The sequence below is a fragment of the Dendrobates tinctorius genome, unplaced genomic scaffold, assembly GCF_039654945.1.
Source record: "Dendrobates tinctorius isolate UK_male_01 unplaced genomic scaffold, ASM3965494v1 ptg000270l, whole genome shotgun sequence".
In the NCBI taxonomy this organism is placed as follows: Eukaryota; Metazoa; Chordata; class Amphibia; order Anura; family Dendrobatidae; genus Dendrobates; species Dendrobates tinctorius.
In genome coordinates, this window is record NW_027361937.1 from 3,227,695 (window position 1) to 3,244,715 (window position 17,021).

The 17,021-nt window shown below is 41.1% G+C and overlaps 1 protein-coding gene across 2 annotated transcripts in view; it reads left to right on the top strand.

The window, feature by feature from the left end:
• CD40 (CD40 molecule) overlaps positions 1 to 17,021 on the top strand; it is a 132,701-nt gene that overhangs the window by 65,629 nt on the left and 50,051 nt on the right. For both annotated transcript variants that reach the window (XM_073559368.1, XM_073559367.1), the window contains exons 3-4: positions 12,029 to 12,154; positions 15,462 to 15,608. In XM_073559368.1, the coding sequence (XP_073415469.1) occupies positions 12,029 to 12,154; positions 15,462 to 15,608 (273 nt within the window). The remainder of the gene's footprint in view (positions 1 to 12,028; positions 12,155 to 15,461; positions 15,609 to 17,021) is intronic.

Below are 17,021 nucleotides of genomic sequence, written 5' to 3' on the forward strand. Positions count from 1 at the left end.
GCTGCCACAAGAAGTGGTGAGTTCTCCTTCAATGGAAGTCTTCAAACAGAGGCTGGACAGACATCTGACTGTGATGATTTAGCGAATCCTGCTTTGAGCAGGGGGTTGGACCAGATGGCCCAGGAGGTCCCTTCCAACTCTACGATTCTATGATTCTATGATAAGATGTTCCCAGTAAAAGCTTCAAAACAATCCACAAAAAAACCCTCTCAGGTCCATCATCTGTATGAGGCAGTGACAGGTATTAAATGCGAGGGTCGCTATGTATCACCCAGGATGTGTATAGAGGCATAGAAGCATTGGACATTAAAAAGACTTTGTTTTGAACTTTCCTGTGGTCACTGCCTGTCTGTCGCACCTCACCAACCCCGCTGCACTACATCTATTAACGGAAATATAGGGGGCTTCCCTGTTACTGGTAGCACAAACGCTCTGGAACAGCGCTGTGGCTGCTCTTGCCCCCCCAAAATATCCAGCAAATTCTGCACTCCCAAATCAAAGTGTCTCCTTTCCTTCTGAGCCCCATAGTATGTCTATACCACATTTAGCATCCACATGTTTGCCATTTCTGTTGCAATGAGTACTTGAGTGCATGTCTTCAGAGCACGAGCACAAGCTGGACATAACGTATTGCAATGTACTGGGTACTACAATAGCAGATTTGACATTTTCACTCAGCAGCATCCACTACTGCTTGTTTCTGGAAAACACCCATGGAGTCAAAATCATCACTACACCTGTATATAAATTCCCAAAGGGGTATAATTTTCAAAATGGGCTCTGTATGTGGAGTCTGTAAACTAGTCTAGGAAAATCTGTTCTCCAGGAGGCAAATAATATCCCTCCCGATTCTTGCTGTGTAGCTAGGCAGTATTGTACAGACATATATGGGGGATTTCCACGTTTAGAAGAAATTGTGTGACAAATTTTAGTGCCATTTTTATCCATTGTGATAATGTAAAAATTGAGACTAAAAGAAAATTTTTGTGCTAAAAATGTAATTATTTTTTCTTCATTGCCCAATGGTATAAAATTCTGTGACACATCCGTGGTGTCAATATGATCACTGCACGCTTAAATGAATTAATTGAGAGGTGTAGTTTGTAAAATGGGATCACTTATAGGAGGATTCTGCTGTTCAGACACTTCAAAGGCTCTCCCAGTGAGTCGTGAGTCAAACCATAATAGTAAAATTTGCACTAAATTATGGCACTGCTTCCCTTCTCAGTGTTGTACTGTGCCTCAAAAGTAGTTCCCAATTACATGTAGGGTATTGGCATACTCTGGAGAAATTGCACAATTAACTGAGACATCCATTTTTTCCAGTTAGCCCTTATAAAAATGTAAAATTTTGGGGGGTAAAACAGCATTTTAGCGATAAAATTGCTCAATGTTATAAAATTCTGAGAGGCACATGTGTTGTCAACATGCTCATTATAGCCCTAGATAAATTCATTGAGAGGTGTAGTTTGTAAAATGATGTAACTTATGAATAGTTTCTGCTGTTCTGGTACCTCAGGGGCTCCAATATGGCCCCTTTTCCCATTTGAGCTTTGCACTGTGCATCAAAAGTAGTTTTCAACCCTATATGGTGTATTGTGTACTCAGGAAAAATTGCACAACAAATTCTATGGTGCAATTTCTCATGTTACTCTTGTGAAAATAAAAAAACGGAGCTAAAAGTACCGTATATACTCGTGTATAAGCCGAGATTTTTAGCCCATTTTTTTGGGCTGAAAGTCCCCCTCTCGGCTTATACACGGGTCATATACCTGGGGGTTGGCGGGGGAGGGGGAGCGGGGGTGTCAGAGATCATACTTACCTGTCCTGCCGTAGTCTCTGCAGCCTCGCTTCTCCATTGTCTCCCTTCCTGTCTTCAGCAGTCATGTGGTGCCGCTCATGAGCGGTACCACGTGACCGCTGAAGACGGGAAGGGAAGGAAGACAGTGGAGAAGCGAGCGAGGCTGCAGAGCCCGTGGCAGGATGGGTGAGTATAGTGCTATTCACCTGTCCCCCGGTCCATCGTTGCTCACCGCTGTCTCTGCTGCATCCTGTGTCAGTGACGTTTAGGCAGCAGGGGGCTTGGTGACGTGATTAGTGCCCACCGCCCCTCTGATGGCTGAACAGTCACTGACACAAGAAGCGGCAGACAGCGGCGATGGACCCAGGAGAGGTGAGTATGACTTTTTTTTTGCAGGATAGGGGGGCATATTCTATGGAGCAGCATATGGGAGAATAGTCTATGGAGCAGTATATGGGAGCATAGTCTATGGAGCAGCATATGGGGGCATAGTCTATGGGGCAGCATATGGGGGCATAATCTATGGAGCAGCATATGGGGGCATAGTCTATGGAGCAGTATATGAGGGCATAGTCTATGGAGCAGTATATGAGGGCATAGTCTATGGAGCAGTATATGGGGGAATAGTCTATGGGGCAGCATATGGGGGCATAAACTATGGAGAAGCATATGGGGCATATTCTATGGAGCAGCATATGGGGGCATAGTCTATGGAGCAGCATATGGGGGCATAAACTATGGAGCAGCATATGGGGGCATAATCTATGGAGCAGCATATGGTGGCATATTCTATGGAGCAGCATATGGGAGCATAAACTATGGAGCAGCATATGGGGGCATAGTGTATGGATTCCACTCTCGGCTTATACACGAGTCAATAAGTTTTCCCAGTTTTTGTGGCAAAATTAGGGGGTCGGCTTATACACGAGTATATAGAAGCGAGCGAGGCTGCAGAGCCCGTGGCAGGATGGGTGAGTATAGCGCTATTCACCTGTCCCCCGGTCCATCGTTGCTCACCGCTGTCTCTGCTGCATCCTGTGTCAGTGACGTTTAGGCAGCAGGGGGCATGGTGACGTGATTAGTGCCCACCGCCCCTCTGATGGCTGAACAGTCACTGACACAAGAAGCGGCAGACAGCGGCGATGGACCCAGGAGAGGTGAGTATGACTTTTTTTTTGCAGCATAGGGGGGCATATTCTATGGAGCAGCATATGGGAGAATAGTCTATGGAGCAGCATATGGGGGCATAGTCTATGGAGCAGCATATGGGGGCATAATCTATGGAGCAGCATATGGGGCATATTATACGGGGCAGCATATGGGGGCATATTCTATGGGGCAGTATATGGGGGCATAGTCTATGGAGCAGTATATGGGAGCATAGTCTATGGAGCAGCATATGGGGGCATAGTCTATGGGGCAGCATATGGGGGCATAATCTATGGAGCAGCATATGGGGGCATAGTCTATGGAGCAGTATATGAGGGCATAGTCTATGGAGCAGTATATGAGGGCATAGTCTATGGAGCAGTATATGGGGGAATAGTCTATGGGGCAGCATATGGGGGGCATAAACTATGGAGAAGCATATGGGGGCATATTCTATGGAGCAGCATATGGGGGCATAGTCTATGGAGCAGTATATGAGGGCATAGTCTATGTAGCAGTATATGGGGGCATAGTCTATGGGGCAGCATATGGGGGCATAAACTATGGAGAAGCATATGGGGGCATAATCTATGGAGCAGCATATGGGGCATATTCTATGGAGCAGCATATGGGGGCATATTCTATGGAGCAGCATATGGGGGCATAAACTATGGAGCAGCATATGGGGGCATAATCTATGGAGCAGCATATGGTGGCATATTCTATGGAGCAGCATATGGGGGCATAAACTATGGAGCAGCATATGGGGGTATAGTGTATGGATTCCACTCTCGGCTTATACACGAGTCAATAAGTTTTCCCAGTTTTTGTGGCAAAATTAGGGGGTCGGCTTATACACGAGTATATATGGTACATTTTTTGGGAAAAATGTGATTTTTTTATTTTCACAGGTCAAAGTTATATAACCTTCTGTGAAGCTCCTTGGGGTTTAATGTGTTCACCACACATCTAAATACATTCCTTGAGGGGTCTAGTTTCCAAAATGGCATCACTTATAGGGGGTTTCCATTGTTTAAGCACATCACAGGTTCTCCAAACACGACATAGCGTTCGCTAATGATTACAGAAAATTTTGCGTTCAAATGGTGCTCCTTCTCTTTTGAGTCCTGCAATGCACCCAAACAATAGTTTTCTCCCATATATGGGACGTACTCAGGAGAAATTGCATAACAAGTTTTGAGGTCCATTTTATCCTGTTACCTTTGTGAAAATAAAAAATTGGGGCTAAAAGAACATTTTAATGGAAAAAATGTGATTTCTTTATTTTCACGGCTCAACGTTATAAATGTCTGTGAAGCACCTGGGGGTTCAAGATGCTCACCACACAGCTAAATAAGTTCTTTGAGGGGTCTAGTTTCCAACACTTGTGCGTGATTTCCACTGTTTAGGCACAACAGGGGCTCTACAAAAGCGACATGGCATCCGCTCTCAATTCCAGCAAATTTTGCGTTCAAAAAGTCAAGCGGTATTCCTTCCCTTCCGTGCCCTGATGTAAAGTAAAATTTTGTAAGAAAAAAGTTAAATGTTCATTTTTTCCTTCCACATTCCATTAATTCCTATGAAGCTTATGAAGGGTTAATAAACTTCTTGAATGTGCTTTTGAAGACTTTGAGGGGTGCAGTTTTTAAAATGGTGTCACTTTTGGAAATTTTTCTGTCATACAGACCACTCAAAGTCAATGGAAAAATGAGAAATCGCTGGTTAACTTTTAACTCTTCTAACTTCCCAACAAAAAAATTATGCTTCAAAAATTGCGCTGATGTAAAGTAGACTTGTGGGAAATGTTACTTAGTATCTATTTTGTGTGACATAGCTCTCTGATTTTAAAGCATAGAAATTAAAACAGATTTTTGTCAAATTGCCAATTTTTTCACAAATAAAAGTAAGTTATATTGAACAAACTTTACCACTATAAAGATGTAAATTATGTCACTAAAAGCAATCTCAGAATCAGTGGGATCTGTTGAAGCATTCCAGAGTTATTACCTCTTACAGTGATAGTGGTCAGAATTGTAAAATTTGGCCTGGTCATGAAGGTACAAACAGGCTTGGGGGGTGAAGAGGTGCGCTCCTCTTATTGAACTCAGCGCATTGTACATCGGCGCTCCCTTCATTAAGATTTGTTTACAAAATGAAAATCTTAATGAATTTGGGATAACCTGTCCATTGAACTGTCTACATATTTTTCCACCTGGTCACACATATTGGATAGCTTCCATTATTCATAATATTTAATATTGTTCTAATGTGTATGGTCAGCTCTAAATTTAAAATTGTCAGTCAGGGTAAATTAGGTCATAAAATTAATCAGCCTTTTGGAAGAGCTGAAATTTAAATAAAATATAAGTTGAGTATTATTTTCTTCACAGAAGTATATGTAAATCTTCTCAGGTCTTCATCCTCCATACCAAACTTCCCATAGACTGCATGTATAATTTGGCAGATTCTGTATATGTCGTGTCCAAGACTTTGATGGGGGCTCTGGTCCTGAGCCCGCATCTTTCCCCACATGACAGCTGATTTAGTCTGCTGTCATGTGGCTTTAACATCCGCGGGTGGGAAGGAACTCCAGCTGTTGACTAGTTAAATCCCACTGTCAATTTCTGACATCGGGATTTAACACGTACCAGCCAGTGCGTCACAAATCCAACCCATCTGCGCCCCTGTCACTTGAAGCACTTCTATCTAGAGCACGCGTAATAGGAAAATCACAGCTTCAAGTCTCCTAAGGGGTCTAGTAAATAAACAGCAAAAATGAAAAAAGTTTTTAAAAATATGAAAAAAAACAAAAATAACACAAAAGTTTAATTCCTCCTTTTCCCCATTGAAAATAAAGCAATTAAAAAACACACACAGATATTTTGTATTGCTGCATTCAGAAATGTCTGATCTATCAAAATCTAAAGTAAATTAATCTGATTGGTAAACGGTGTAACAAGAAAAATAATTAAAACGCCAGAATTACGTTTTTGGCCGCCGCAACATTGCAATGAAATGCAATGAGGGGCGATCAAAACATTGTATGTGCCCCAAAATGGTATTGATAAAAACACAACTCAGGGTGCAAAAAATAAGCCATCACCCAGCCCAAGATCTCGAGAAATTAAAGTACTAAGGGTCTCAGAAAATGGCCACAAGCACAAAAACCTTTTTCATACAAATTTCAAATTTTTTTTCACCACTTAAATAAAAAACAAACTATACATATTTGGTAGCTGCGAACTCGTACTGACCTGGAGAATGACATTGCCAGCTCAGTTTTAGCATTTAGTGAGTATGTTAAAAAAAAAAACCCTCAAAACTATTGTGGAATTGCACTTTTTTGCAATTTCACCGCACTCTGAATTTTTTTTCCGTTTTCAAGTACACTGTATGGTAAAATCAATGGTGTAATTAAAAATGATAACTTGTCCCACAAAAAACAAGCCCTCATATGGCCATATTGATGGAAAAATAAAAAAGTTATGGCTCTGGGAAGAAAGAGAGAAATAAAAACAAAAACGAGGAAACAGAAAATGTCCATGACCAATCCTGCTGTTTTTTCCTGCAGTTTTTTTTTTGTAATTACCCCAAGAATAACAACCAGTAATATGTCTAAAGTGCGTGCATTAAAATACTTAGAGGTTGCTGTGGTCTGCCATTTCTAGTGCAGATCCTATCATTGCCTGCATCATGGGTCTGCAATCGTTACCATCCTGCTCACACAGCGTCTCCTGTCTGGACCGGAGGTCACTCCCTCAATGTAAGTGTATGAGACTAAGAACAATGCTCTTAAAGGCTGACATCATGAAAGTAACTAACAGTCAAATGTGTGAGCCGGCAAGTCAGAGCTGTGGTGCATGATGCAAGAGAAGAATGGAGCAGTTACAGAAAGTATTTTAATGCACATATTACACACACATTACTGTTTAGTAACAAAGTTGACAAAAAATAATGTCGGAGTCATCACTTAAACTTTACTCCATGTACAGAATTTTTGTCTCAGAGCACCACTTGCAATTTTTTTTCTTGGATATAGCAGATTAAGTACTAGTGATGACTGAGCGAGTGTGCTCAGATAAGGTGATATTGGAGCATGCTCTTGGGCTAACCCATTGTCTTCGGCGTGCTCGAATAATATGTTTGAGTCCCCACGCCTGTATGTCTCGTGGCTGTTTGACAGCCGCATCACATGCAGGGATTGCTTGTTTGTTAGGCAATTCTTTCATGTGTTGCGGCTTTTGAACAGCCACGAGACATACAGGCGCGGGGACACAAACATATTATTCGAGCACGCCGAAGATAATGGGTTAGCACCCGAGCATGCTCCGATGACACCTTATTAGAGTTGAGCGATACCGTCCGATACTTCAAAGTATCGGATCGGAATGGATCGGCCGATCTTAAAAAAAAGTATCGGTATCGCCGATTCCGATACCGGAAGTCCCATTCAAGTCTATGGGACTTCCGGTATCGGAATAAGAAAAACCCTGTTTTTGCCTTGTACAGCCTCTCTGGGGTCTGTACGGGCCTTTCGGGGGGCTGTGCCGGCCTGCCAGGGGGTCTGTGCAGGCTCCGGTGGTCTGTGCAGGCTCCGGTGGGCTGTGCCGGCCTGCCGGGGGGCTGTGCCGGCCTGCCGGGGGGCTGTGCCGGCCTGCCGGTGATCTGTGCAGGCTCCGGTGGGCTGTGCCGGCCTGCCGGGGGGCTGTGCCGGCCTGCCGGGGGGCTGTGCAGGCTTCGGGGGTCTGTGCAGGCATCGTCCGATGGGACTACAAGTCCCATCGGGCGATGCCTGCTACCATGACAGTGATTGACACATTAGCCAATGATGGGACAGTAGTAGTCCCATCATCCGGCTAATGTGTTGAATGTAAAAAAAAAAAAAAAAAAAAATTACATGCTACATACATGCTACATACATACAACATGCATACTACATACATGCTACATTCATACTACATACTACATACATGCTACATTCATACTACATATATACTACATGCAACATACATACTACATATATACTACATGCATGCAACATGCATACTACATATATACTACATGCAACATACATACTACATATATACTACATGCATGCAACATGCATACTACATATATACTACATGCTACATACATACTACATATATGCTACATACATACTACATATATACTACATGCATGCTACATACATACTGCATGCTACATACATACTACATGCTACATACATACTACATATATGCTACATACATACTACATATATACTACATGCATGCTACATACATACTGCATGCTACATACATACTACATGCTACATACATACCACATATATACTACATACATACTACATGCATGCTACATACATACCACATACATACTACATACATACTACATGCATGCTACATGCTACATACATAACACATATATACTACATGCATGCTACATACATACTACATGCTACATACATACCACATACATACTACATACATGCTACATACATACTACATGCATGCTACATACATACTACATGCTACATACATACTACATATATACTACATGCATGCTACATACATACTACATGCTACATACATACTACATATATACTACATGCATGCTACATACTTACTACATGCTACATACAGTGGGGAAAAAAGTATTTAGTCAGTCAGCAATATTGCAAGTTCCACCACTTAAAAAGATGAGAGGCGTCTGTAATTTACATCATAGGTAGACCTCAACTATGGGAGACAAACTGAGAAAAAAAAATCCAGAAAATCACATTGTCTGTTTTTTTTTCATTTTTTTTGCATATTATGGTGGAAAATAAGTATTTGGTCAGAAACAAAATTTCATCTCAATACTTTGTGATATATCCTTTGTTGGCAGTGATGTTTTTGGCTTTTCGCTTGGCAACACGGACTTTCAACTCCCTCCAAAGGTTTTCTATAGGGTTGAGATCTGGAGACTGGCTAGGCCACTCCAGGACCTTGAAATGCTTCTTACGAAGCCACTCCTTCGTTGCCCTGGCGGTGTGCTTTGGATCATTGTCATGTTGAAAGACCCAGCCACGTTTCATCTTCAATGCCCTTGCTGATGGAAGGAGGTTTGCACTCAAAATCTCACGATACATGGCCCCATTCATTCTTTCATGTACCCGGATCAGTCGTCCTGGCCCCTTTGCAGAGAAACAGCCCCAAAGCATGATGTTTCCACCACCATGCTTTACAGTAGGTATGGTGTTTGATGGATGCAACTCAGTATTCTTTTTCCTCCAAACACGACAAGTTGTGTTTCTACCAAACAGTTCCAGTTTGGTTTCATCAGACCATAGGACATTCTCCCAAAACTCCTCTGGATCATCCAAATGCTCTCTAGCAAACTTCAGATGGGCCCGGACATGTACAGGCTTAAGCAGTGGGACACGTCTGGCACTGCAGGATCTGAGTCCATGGTGGCGTAGTGTGTTACTTATGGTAGGTCTTGTTACATTGGTCCCAGCTCTCTGCAGTTCATTCACTAGGTCCCCCCGCGTGGTTCTGGGATTTTTGTTCACCGTTCTTGTGATCATTCTGACCCCACGGGGTGGGATTTTGCGTGGAGCACCAGATCGAGGGAGATTATCAGTGGTCTTGTATGTCTTCCATTTTCTAATTATTGCTCCCACAGTTGATTTCTTCACTCCAAGCTGGTTGGCTATTGCAGATTCAGTCTTCCCAGCCTGGTATGTGGTATGTACAGTGGGGAAAAAAAGTATTTAGTCAGTCAGCAACAGTGCAAGTTCCACCACTTAAAAAGATGAGAGGCGTCTGTAATTTACATCATAGGTAGACCTCAACTATGGGAGACAAACTGAGAAAAAAAAATCCAGAAATTCACATTGTCTGTTTTTTTTCATTTTATTTGCATATTATGGTGGAAAATAAGTATTTGGTCAGAAACAAGCAATCAAGATTTCTGGCTCTCACAGACCTGTAACTTCTTCTTTAAGAGTCTCCTCTTTCCTCCACTCATTACCTGTAGTAATGGCACCTGTTTAAACTTGTTATCAGTATAAAAAGACACCTGTGCACACCCTCAAACAGTCTGACTCCAAACTCCACTATGGTGAAGACCAAAGAGCTGTCAAAGGACACCAGAAACAAAATTGTAGCCCTGCACCTGTTACTCTATGTTATATGTACTGTATGTCTATGTATGCATTGTATGAATGTATTGTATGTAGCATGCATGTAGTATATATGTAGTATGTATGTAGCATGTAGCATGTATGTAGTATGTATGTGGTATGTATGTAGCATGTAGTATGTATGTAGCATGCATGTAGTATGTATGTAGTATGTATGTAGTATATATGTAGTATGTATGTAGCATGTAGTATGTATGTAGCATGCATGTAGTATATATGTAGTATGTACGTAGCATGTATGTAGTATATATGTGTTATGTATGTAGTATGTAGTATGTATGTAGTATATATGTAGTATGTATGTAGCATGTAGTATGTATGTAGCATGCATGTAGTATGTATGTAGTATGTATGTAGTATGTATGTGGTATGTATGTAGCATGTAGTATGTATGTAGCATGCATGTAGTATATATGTGTTATGTATGTAGCATGCATGTAGTATGTATGTAGTATGTATGTAGTATGTATGTGGTATGTATGTAGCATGTAGTATGTATGTAGCATGCATGTAGTATATATGTGTTATGTATGTAGCATGCATGTAGTATGTATGTAGTATGTATGTAGTATGTATGTGGTATGTATGTAGCATGCATGTAGTATGTATGTAGTATATATGTGGTATGTATGTAGTATGTATGTAGTATGTATGTAGTATGTATGTAGCATGCAGTATGTATGTAGCATGTATGTAGTATGTATGTAGTATGTATGTAGTATATATGTAGTATGTATGTAGCATGTAGTATGTATGTAGCATGCATGTAGTATATATGTAGTATGTATGTAGCATGTAGTATGTATGTAGCATGCATGTAGTATGTATGTAGTATGTATGTAGTATATATGTAGTATGTATGTAGCATTATGTATGTAGCATGCATGTAGTATATATGTAGTATGTATGTAGCATGTAGTATGTATGTAGCATGCATGTAGTATGTATGTAGTATGTATGTAGTATATATGTAGTATGTATGTAGCATGTAGTATGTATGTAGCATGCATGTAGTATATATGTGTTATGTATGTAGCATGCATGTAGTATGTATGTAGTATGTATGTAGCATGCATGTAGTATGTATGTAGTATATATGTGGTATGTATGTAGTATGTATGTAGTATGTATGTAGCATGTAGTATGCATGTAGCATGCATGTAGTATATATGTAGTATGTATGTAGCATGTAGTATGTATGTAGCATGCATGTAGTATGTATGTAGTATGTATGTAGTATTTTTTTTTTTTTTTTTAACATTTAACACATTAGCCGGATGATGGGACTACTACTGTCCCATCATTGGCTAATGTGTCAATCACTGTCATGGTAGCAGGCATCGCCAGATGGGACTTATAGTCCCATCGGACGATGCTTGCACAGACCCCCGGACATCAGCACAGCCCCCCGGCAGGCCGGCACAGCCCCCCGGCAGGCCGGTACAGACCCCCACAGGGTGCACAGACCACCGGCAGGCCGGCACAGCCCCCCGGCAGGCCGGTACAGACCCCCACAGGGTGCACAGACCACCGGCAGGCCGGCACAGCCCCCCGGCAGGCCGGTACAGACCCCGGGCAGTCCACACAGCCCCCCGGCAGGCCGGCAGAGACTCCCGGAAGGCCCGAAATGACGGCGCATCATGATGCGCACACACCGCGCATCATGATGACGTCATTTCGGCTGTCAATCAACTTTGAACTTCCGATTCCGATGCCGACTTCCGATATTGAAAAAATATCGGAAGTCGGTATCGGAATTCCGATACAGCAAGTATCGGCCGATACCCGATACTTGCGGTATCGGAATGCTCAACACTACACCTTATCAAAACACGTTTGCTCATCACTGTTAACTATCTTTTATGTGTTTTACTGTCTAAATTTATCATTCACAGGAGAAAGACTGCTCGAAGACTGCACAGAGCTTAATAAGACATTATGCATCCCTTGTTCTGTCGGAGAATACCAGGAAAAATACAATAGAGAAACTAGCTGCCTGCTGCATAAAGAATGCAATGAACGTATGTGGGACCTATCTGTCATTTCTCTATAGTGTCATCATATAGTGGAAAAAATTGTACACTAGAATCAACAGTTACAAACATATACTGTACATTTTTATTAAATACTAAAAATTTATTTAACATAAATAGACTAAGCAAATTAAAAAGTGGGAATCCACAAGGTTGTGCAAAAATACTTAAAATCTCCACACTCGAAGCTTACAGAGTCATTGTTAAGTTGTAAGTGAAAATAGGGCAGTTAATCAGATACCTATGGTGGGGTTATACATACAAATAAAGGAGTAGGTACCTATAATTAGATATTAACCAAGGACTCTACATGGCCAAACATTACTTGCCACTCTGATAAACCCACAACTATTGCAAAACTAACAGACCCATTCCACTTCAGCAGCAGTATACAAATGTATTATACATGTATTACACATGAAGCAATACCTGTAGTGTAGGTTACAGCACACACCATAAGACCTGACGCACGTTTCGGCAGTTTGCCTTCATCCGGGGTGGATGCTCTGCTGATCCGTCTGTCAGTTAGTGTCGGGGGCATGGTTACAGCCGCCACACACTGTGTACTCAGCGGTGAGTAAAGCCGCGATATGCGCACCTCTAGGGCTCGAAGCCAGAGGCTGCCAGGAGGAATTAAGTTAATTTCCTCCCAGTAGCTGGGCTTTCGGAATACTATTAGCTTACAGAATAACTCCATATCTGCATGTTAATAGTGTCTTTTTATATGGCAGGTTCCCTTAAAGGAACAGAGCTGTTCATTCAGTCTCTGACCTTATGTAGGTAAGGACTACTTTACTCATAGACCTGTTTACGTACACATGTCGCCAATATGGATAGTGCTAACACAATAAGGATATGAAAGTGAATATTTATATGGTTGTTTCATTTAACATCTACAACTTTATTGTTTGAGAGCTTTATTCACAAATCTTAAGGAAGTATTCTGATTGAGACTGTTTGAAAAGTTGCTCCATTTTTTTATTTTAGATGCATAAGAGTAATAAAAGAATTTCAAAAGTAAAAGGTAGCACCACCAATTAAATATTCAGTTCTTGATATTGAATGCTCAGAAGCTTGTGGCCATTAGATCATACCACATACCATTAGCTACTTCTGGACCACCGATAGACAATACATTTTCAGGAGGTCCATGTTCTACTCTGCAGTGATGTTCTAAAAATTCACTACATAGTTCAACATCCTCAACCGTGGTAGCAGGGAGAGACAATTTATTACTGTCTCTGTTCTCCTGATTGCTGTATACAGAGCTGAACAATTGCTTCTCTGTGTATACACTAGTAAGGCCGGAGTCACACTACTGTAGAATACAGACGAGTGCTATGCGAGAAAACATTGCATACCACTCAGCCCAGTTTTAATCCATGGGGCAGCTCACATTACCGTTTATTTTCTCGGGCGTATTCAGTGTGCATGTAAAATCACAACATTGTCACCGAGACTCACCAATGCAAGCCTATGGGGGTGAGAAGAAAAAAAAAATTGATTTTTATGCACCGGTATTTTTTGAGGGTCCCTCATTTTAACAGCCAGTAAAGGCTAATTATACAGCTGTGAGCTGATAGCAATAGTCTGGGAAGCTCCATGGGTATTACCCCCTTCCCAGGCTGTAAACATCGGCCCCCAGCCATCGGCTTTCCCTCTGCTGGTTACGAAAATTGCATGGAAACCCATGCCATTTTTTTCAGAAAAATAACCTATTATTTATTAAATACATGTACAGTAAGCTGCACACACTGTACTAATTGTATTTGTCACTGACATCTCTATATCTACATATTCTATTTGTATTTACTGTATGTAATCCATCTCTTCTATCCTGTCGGATCCTGTAGTGATTTTAAAGAACACAGCAGATGAATTGCCGGATTTTTTTCTATCTGTGTGTATCACTGACATCTATATATCTATGTATTCTATGTGTATATACTGTATCTATTCTATCTATAATATTTTAACCTGTCACGTTGTGATTTTGCTGTACGATGCACATGAATTGCCAGCTTTTCTTCTATCTATCTATTCAATATATATATGTATATATATATATGTGTGTGTGTGTATGTTTTGACGAATGTTTCCTTTGAAAACGAAGTGTAAATGACATAGAGAACTGTTTTATGTAAAAGCTCATGTTAAAATCTCATTGTAATTGGATAGCAATCGCACTGCATTCAAATGTAAATCGGATGCTAGGTGTGAAAAATTGGATTGTACTCACATGACACTCATATGACCCACGCATTACACTCCTGCGACTCTCGGCGGGGAGACTCAGACCGATTTTCCATACAGTTAGTGTGACACCGGCCTAAGAAGTGCCAACAGTGCTTCCTCCTACCACTCATGTGATCACTGGGTTTAAAGGGAACCTGTCAGCAGGATTGTGCACAGTAACCTACAGACAGTGTCAGGTTGGCGCCATTATACTGATTAAAATGATAGCTTGGTTGATGAAATCCGTCTTGTGGTTGATGAGAGTCTCATGCCCTAAGGCAGGGTTGGTGTATGTGGTACTCTGATTAGATATTCATAGTGCAGACTGCTGACAGGTCACTGATCCCTCACTGACCTGCCCCCTAGTTTGCACAATGAATATCTGTATATACTTAATAAAAACAAATTAGGATACCTAGATTAGCTCTGCTATGCAGCCACACTACATTTCTACTACAACTTTGGCTAATATACCAGTTCCAGTTACAAGGGAGATCAGAAAAAATATATTCAGATATTGAAATGCCCCTCAAAGGTCTTTTTTTTACCTTATAAATGGTACAATATGTCAAATATATGAAAAATAATTAATACAATTGCTACAGAAAAGGAATCACATTTTTAAATATATTTTAGTAGTCCCTTGTGGACATAGCAAAAAAAATTGTAAGTTATGTGATCTAATAACTCACCATCTACCCACCACATCTCCAGACCTAGCAAGAAATGTAGGCGCTAATGCTACCTGGCTATGTTAGGTGTATTAATATATCATTATAGGACATGCCCTTCATAATAATAGTAAGTAACACATGCTCACATTTACAGAGGCCACCTCACCGTGGTGTCACATATGAGATTAATCCTAATTTACTCTATAATCCATCATGACTTTGAAGCTTAGTACGCGATTGTGTCCAGGCTGGTTTATAGATGCATTTCTAATGACGCATGATGTTTCTATCAGCATTATTGAATGTATTCAATTGATTTCTTGACTTGTCATAACCTGTTCCATATTTTTCTTAGTTTTCTAACCAATATGTTCTTTTTACATTAGAGCTTGGATTTCAGATTATAAGTAAAGGAACATCAACCAAAAACGTAGATTGCAGATGCCAATCTGGGAAGCACTGCTCAAGCGAAGCCTGTGAGACGTGTGTGCAGAACACAGTGTGTGGACCAGGAGAAGGTGTTATACAGAGGGGTAAGAGAAAAGATGTGGTCAAATGAAGTGGATAAGAGGATCTTCAGAAACATCTTGAAAAAAAAAAGTGTAATATGACATGACCATTGACCATGCCTTCTAATTGCTGCCTATGGACCATTATAAAAATGTCTCCAAGTGAAAAATCAAATCACAGACATTTCCTTTAATTTATGACCCTCCAATTTCATGTGGCCGATATGGAAGAAAAAGCGCTTTGCACTCCGTAGTGCAGACAACATGGAATAGAATAAACGCCGGTATTGACCAATTCCAACTCTAATCACCTGATGATATTGTAGCACACAATACTGTTGTTAAAGAGGACCTTTCACCACATTTTGATGTTGAACTGGACACAGGATGTAATACTGTCTGCAGAGCAGAATAAAAAAAAATGTGTGTGTTTTTTTTTAAATTACATTTCTCTGTTGAGGAAATATTAGCAATCAAAGTACCGTATTTGATAGCTAATAATTCAATATTTGGAAAGTACATGAGGGTGTTATCAGAAAGTTTTCACTGGGGACATATATGATACTTCTTCCCCTTGTATGACATTGATCAATCATAAGCAGGCTTTCAAGGGAAATACTTCATAGCTAAAAGAGCAGAGGTCCCCAACCTTTTTGACCTTGAGAGCCACATTCAGCTATGAAAGAGGGTAGCAAGCCACACTCACCTCTGAGAGAGGATTGTGAGCCACATTCAGTTCCTGCCCCACTCACAGTAGTGACTACCAGAGCTCCCATTACCTGTATAATATGAACAATAACCAAGTAGCGCAAAATTTGTGAAACCCGGTGATTAAGGGATGATCCCTGAGGATTGTTGGAAACTGCCGTGCACCGCCGCTGCTGGCCAGCACTTCCGGGTTCTGGTCACGTGATCAGGGAACAGGATACACGTCACCACAGGTCCTTAAGCTGGGAAGTGTGGATCCAGCATTGCCCGGACACCGCAGGTCCTTAAGCTTCTCAATGGAATTGACTATGGTCGTAGCTGCTCCTGCGGCAAACCCTCAGGAGGAGGGAAATAGAATGATGAAGGAGAAAAAAAGTTGTAGCGGTTTGTGGAGCACTGAGATAAGGGATAATTATAGGGACAGCAATCTGGTTAACAAACCTTTATTAACCCTTCGATCTCCACAACGCGTTTCGATACCATAACACTATCTTCAGGTACCACCTGATGAAGATAGCGTTATGCTATCGAAACGCGTTGTGGAGATCGAAGGGTTAATAAAGGTTTGTTAACCAGATTGCTGTCCCTATAATTATCCCTTATCTCTGCGCTCCACAGACTGCTACAACTTTTTTTCTCCATCATTATTGGTATAATGACAGCCAAATGTTTTCCACTGAAATCACACCAAGGCAGTATACCAAGCTCCAGGGTTTCCTATCTTACCCT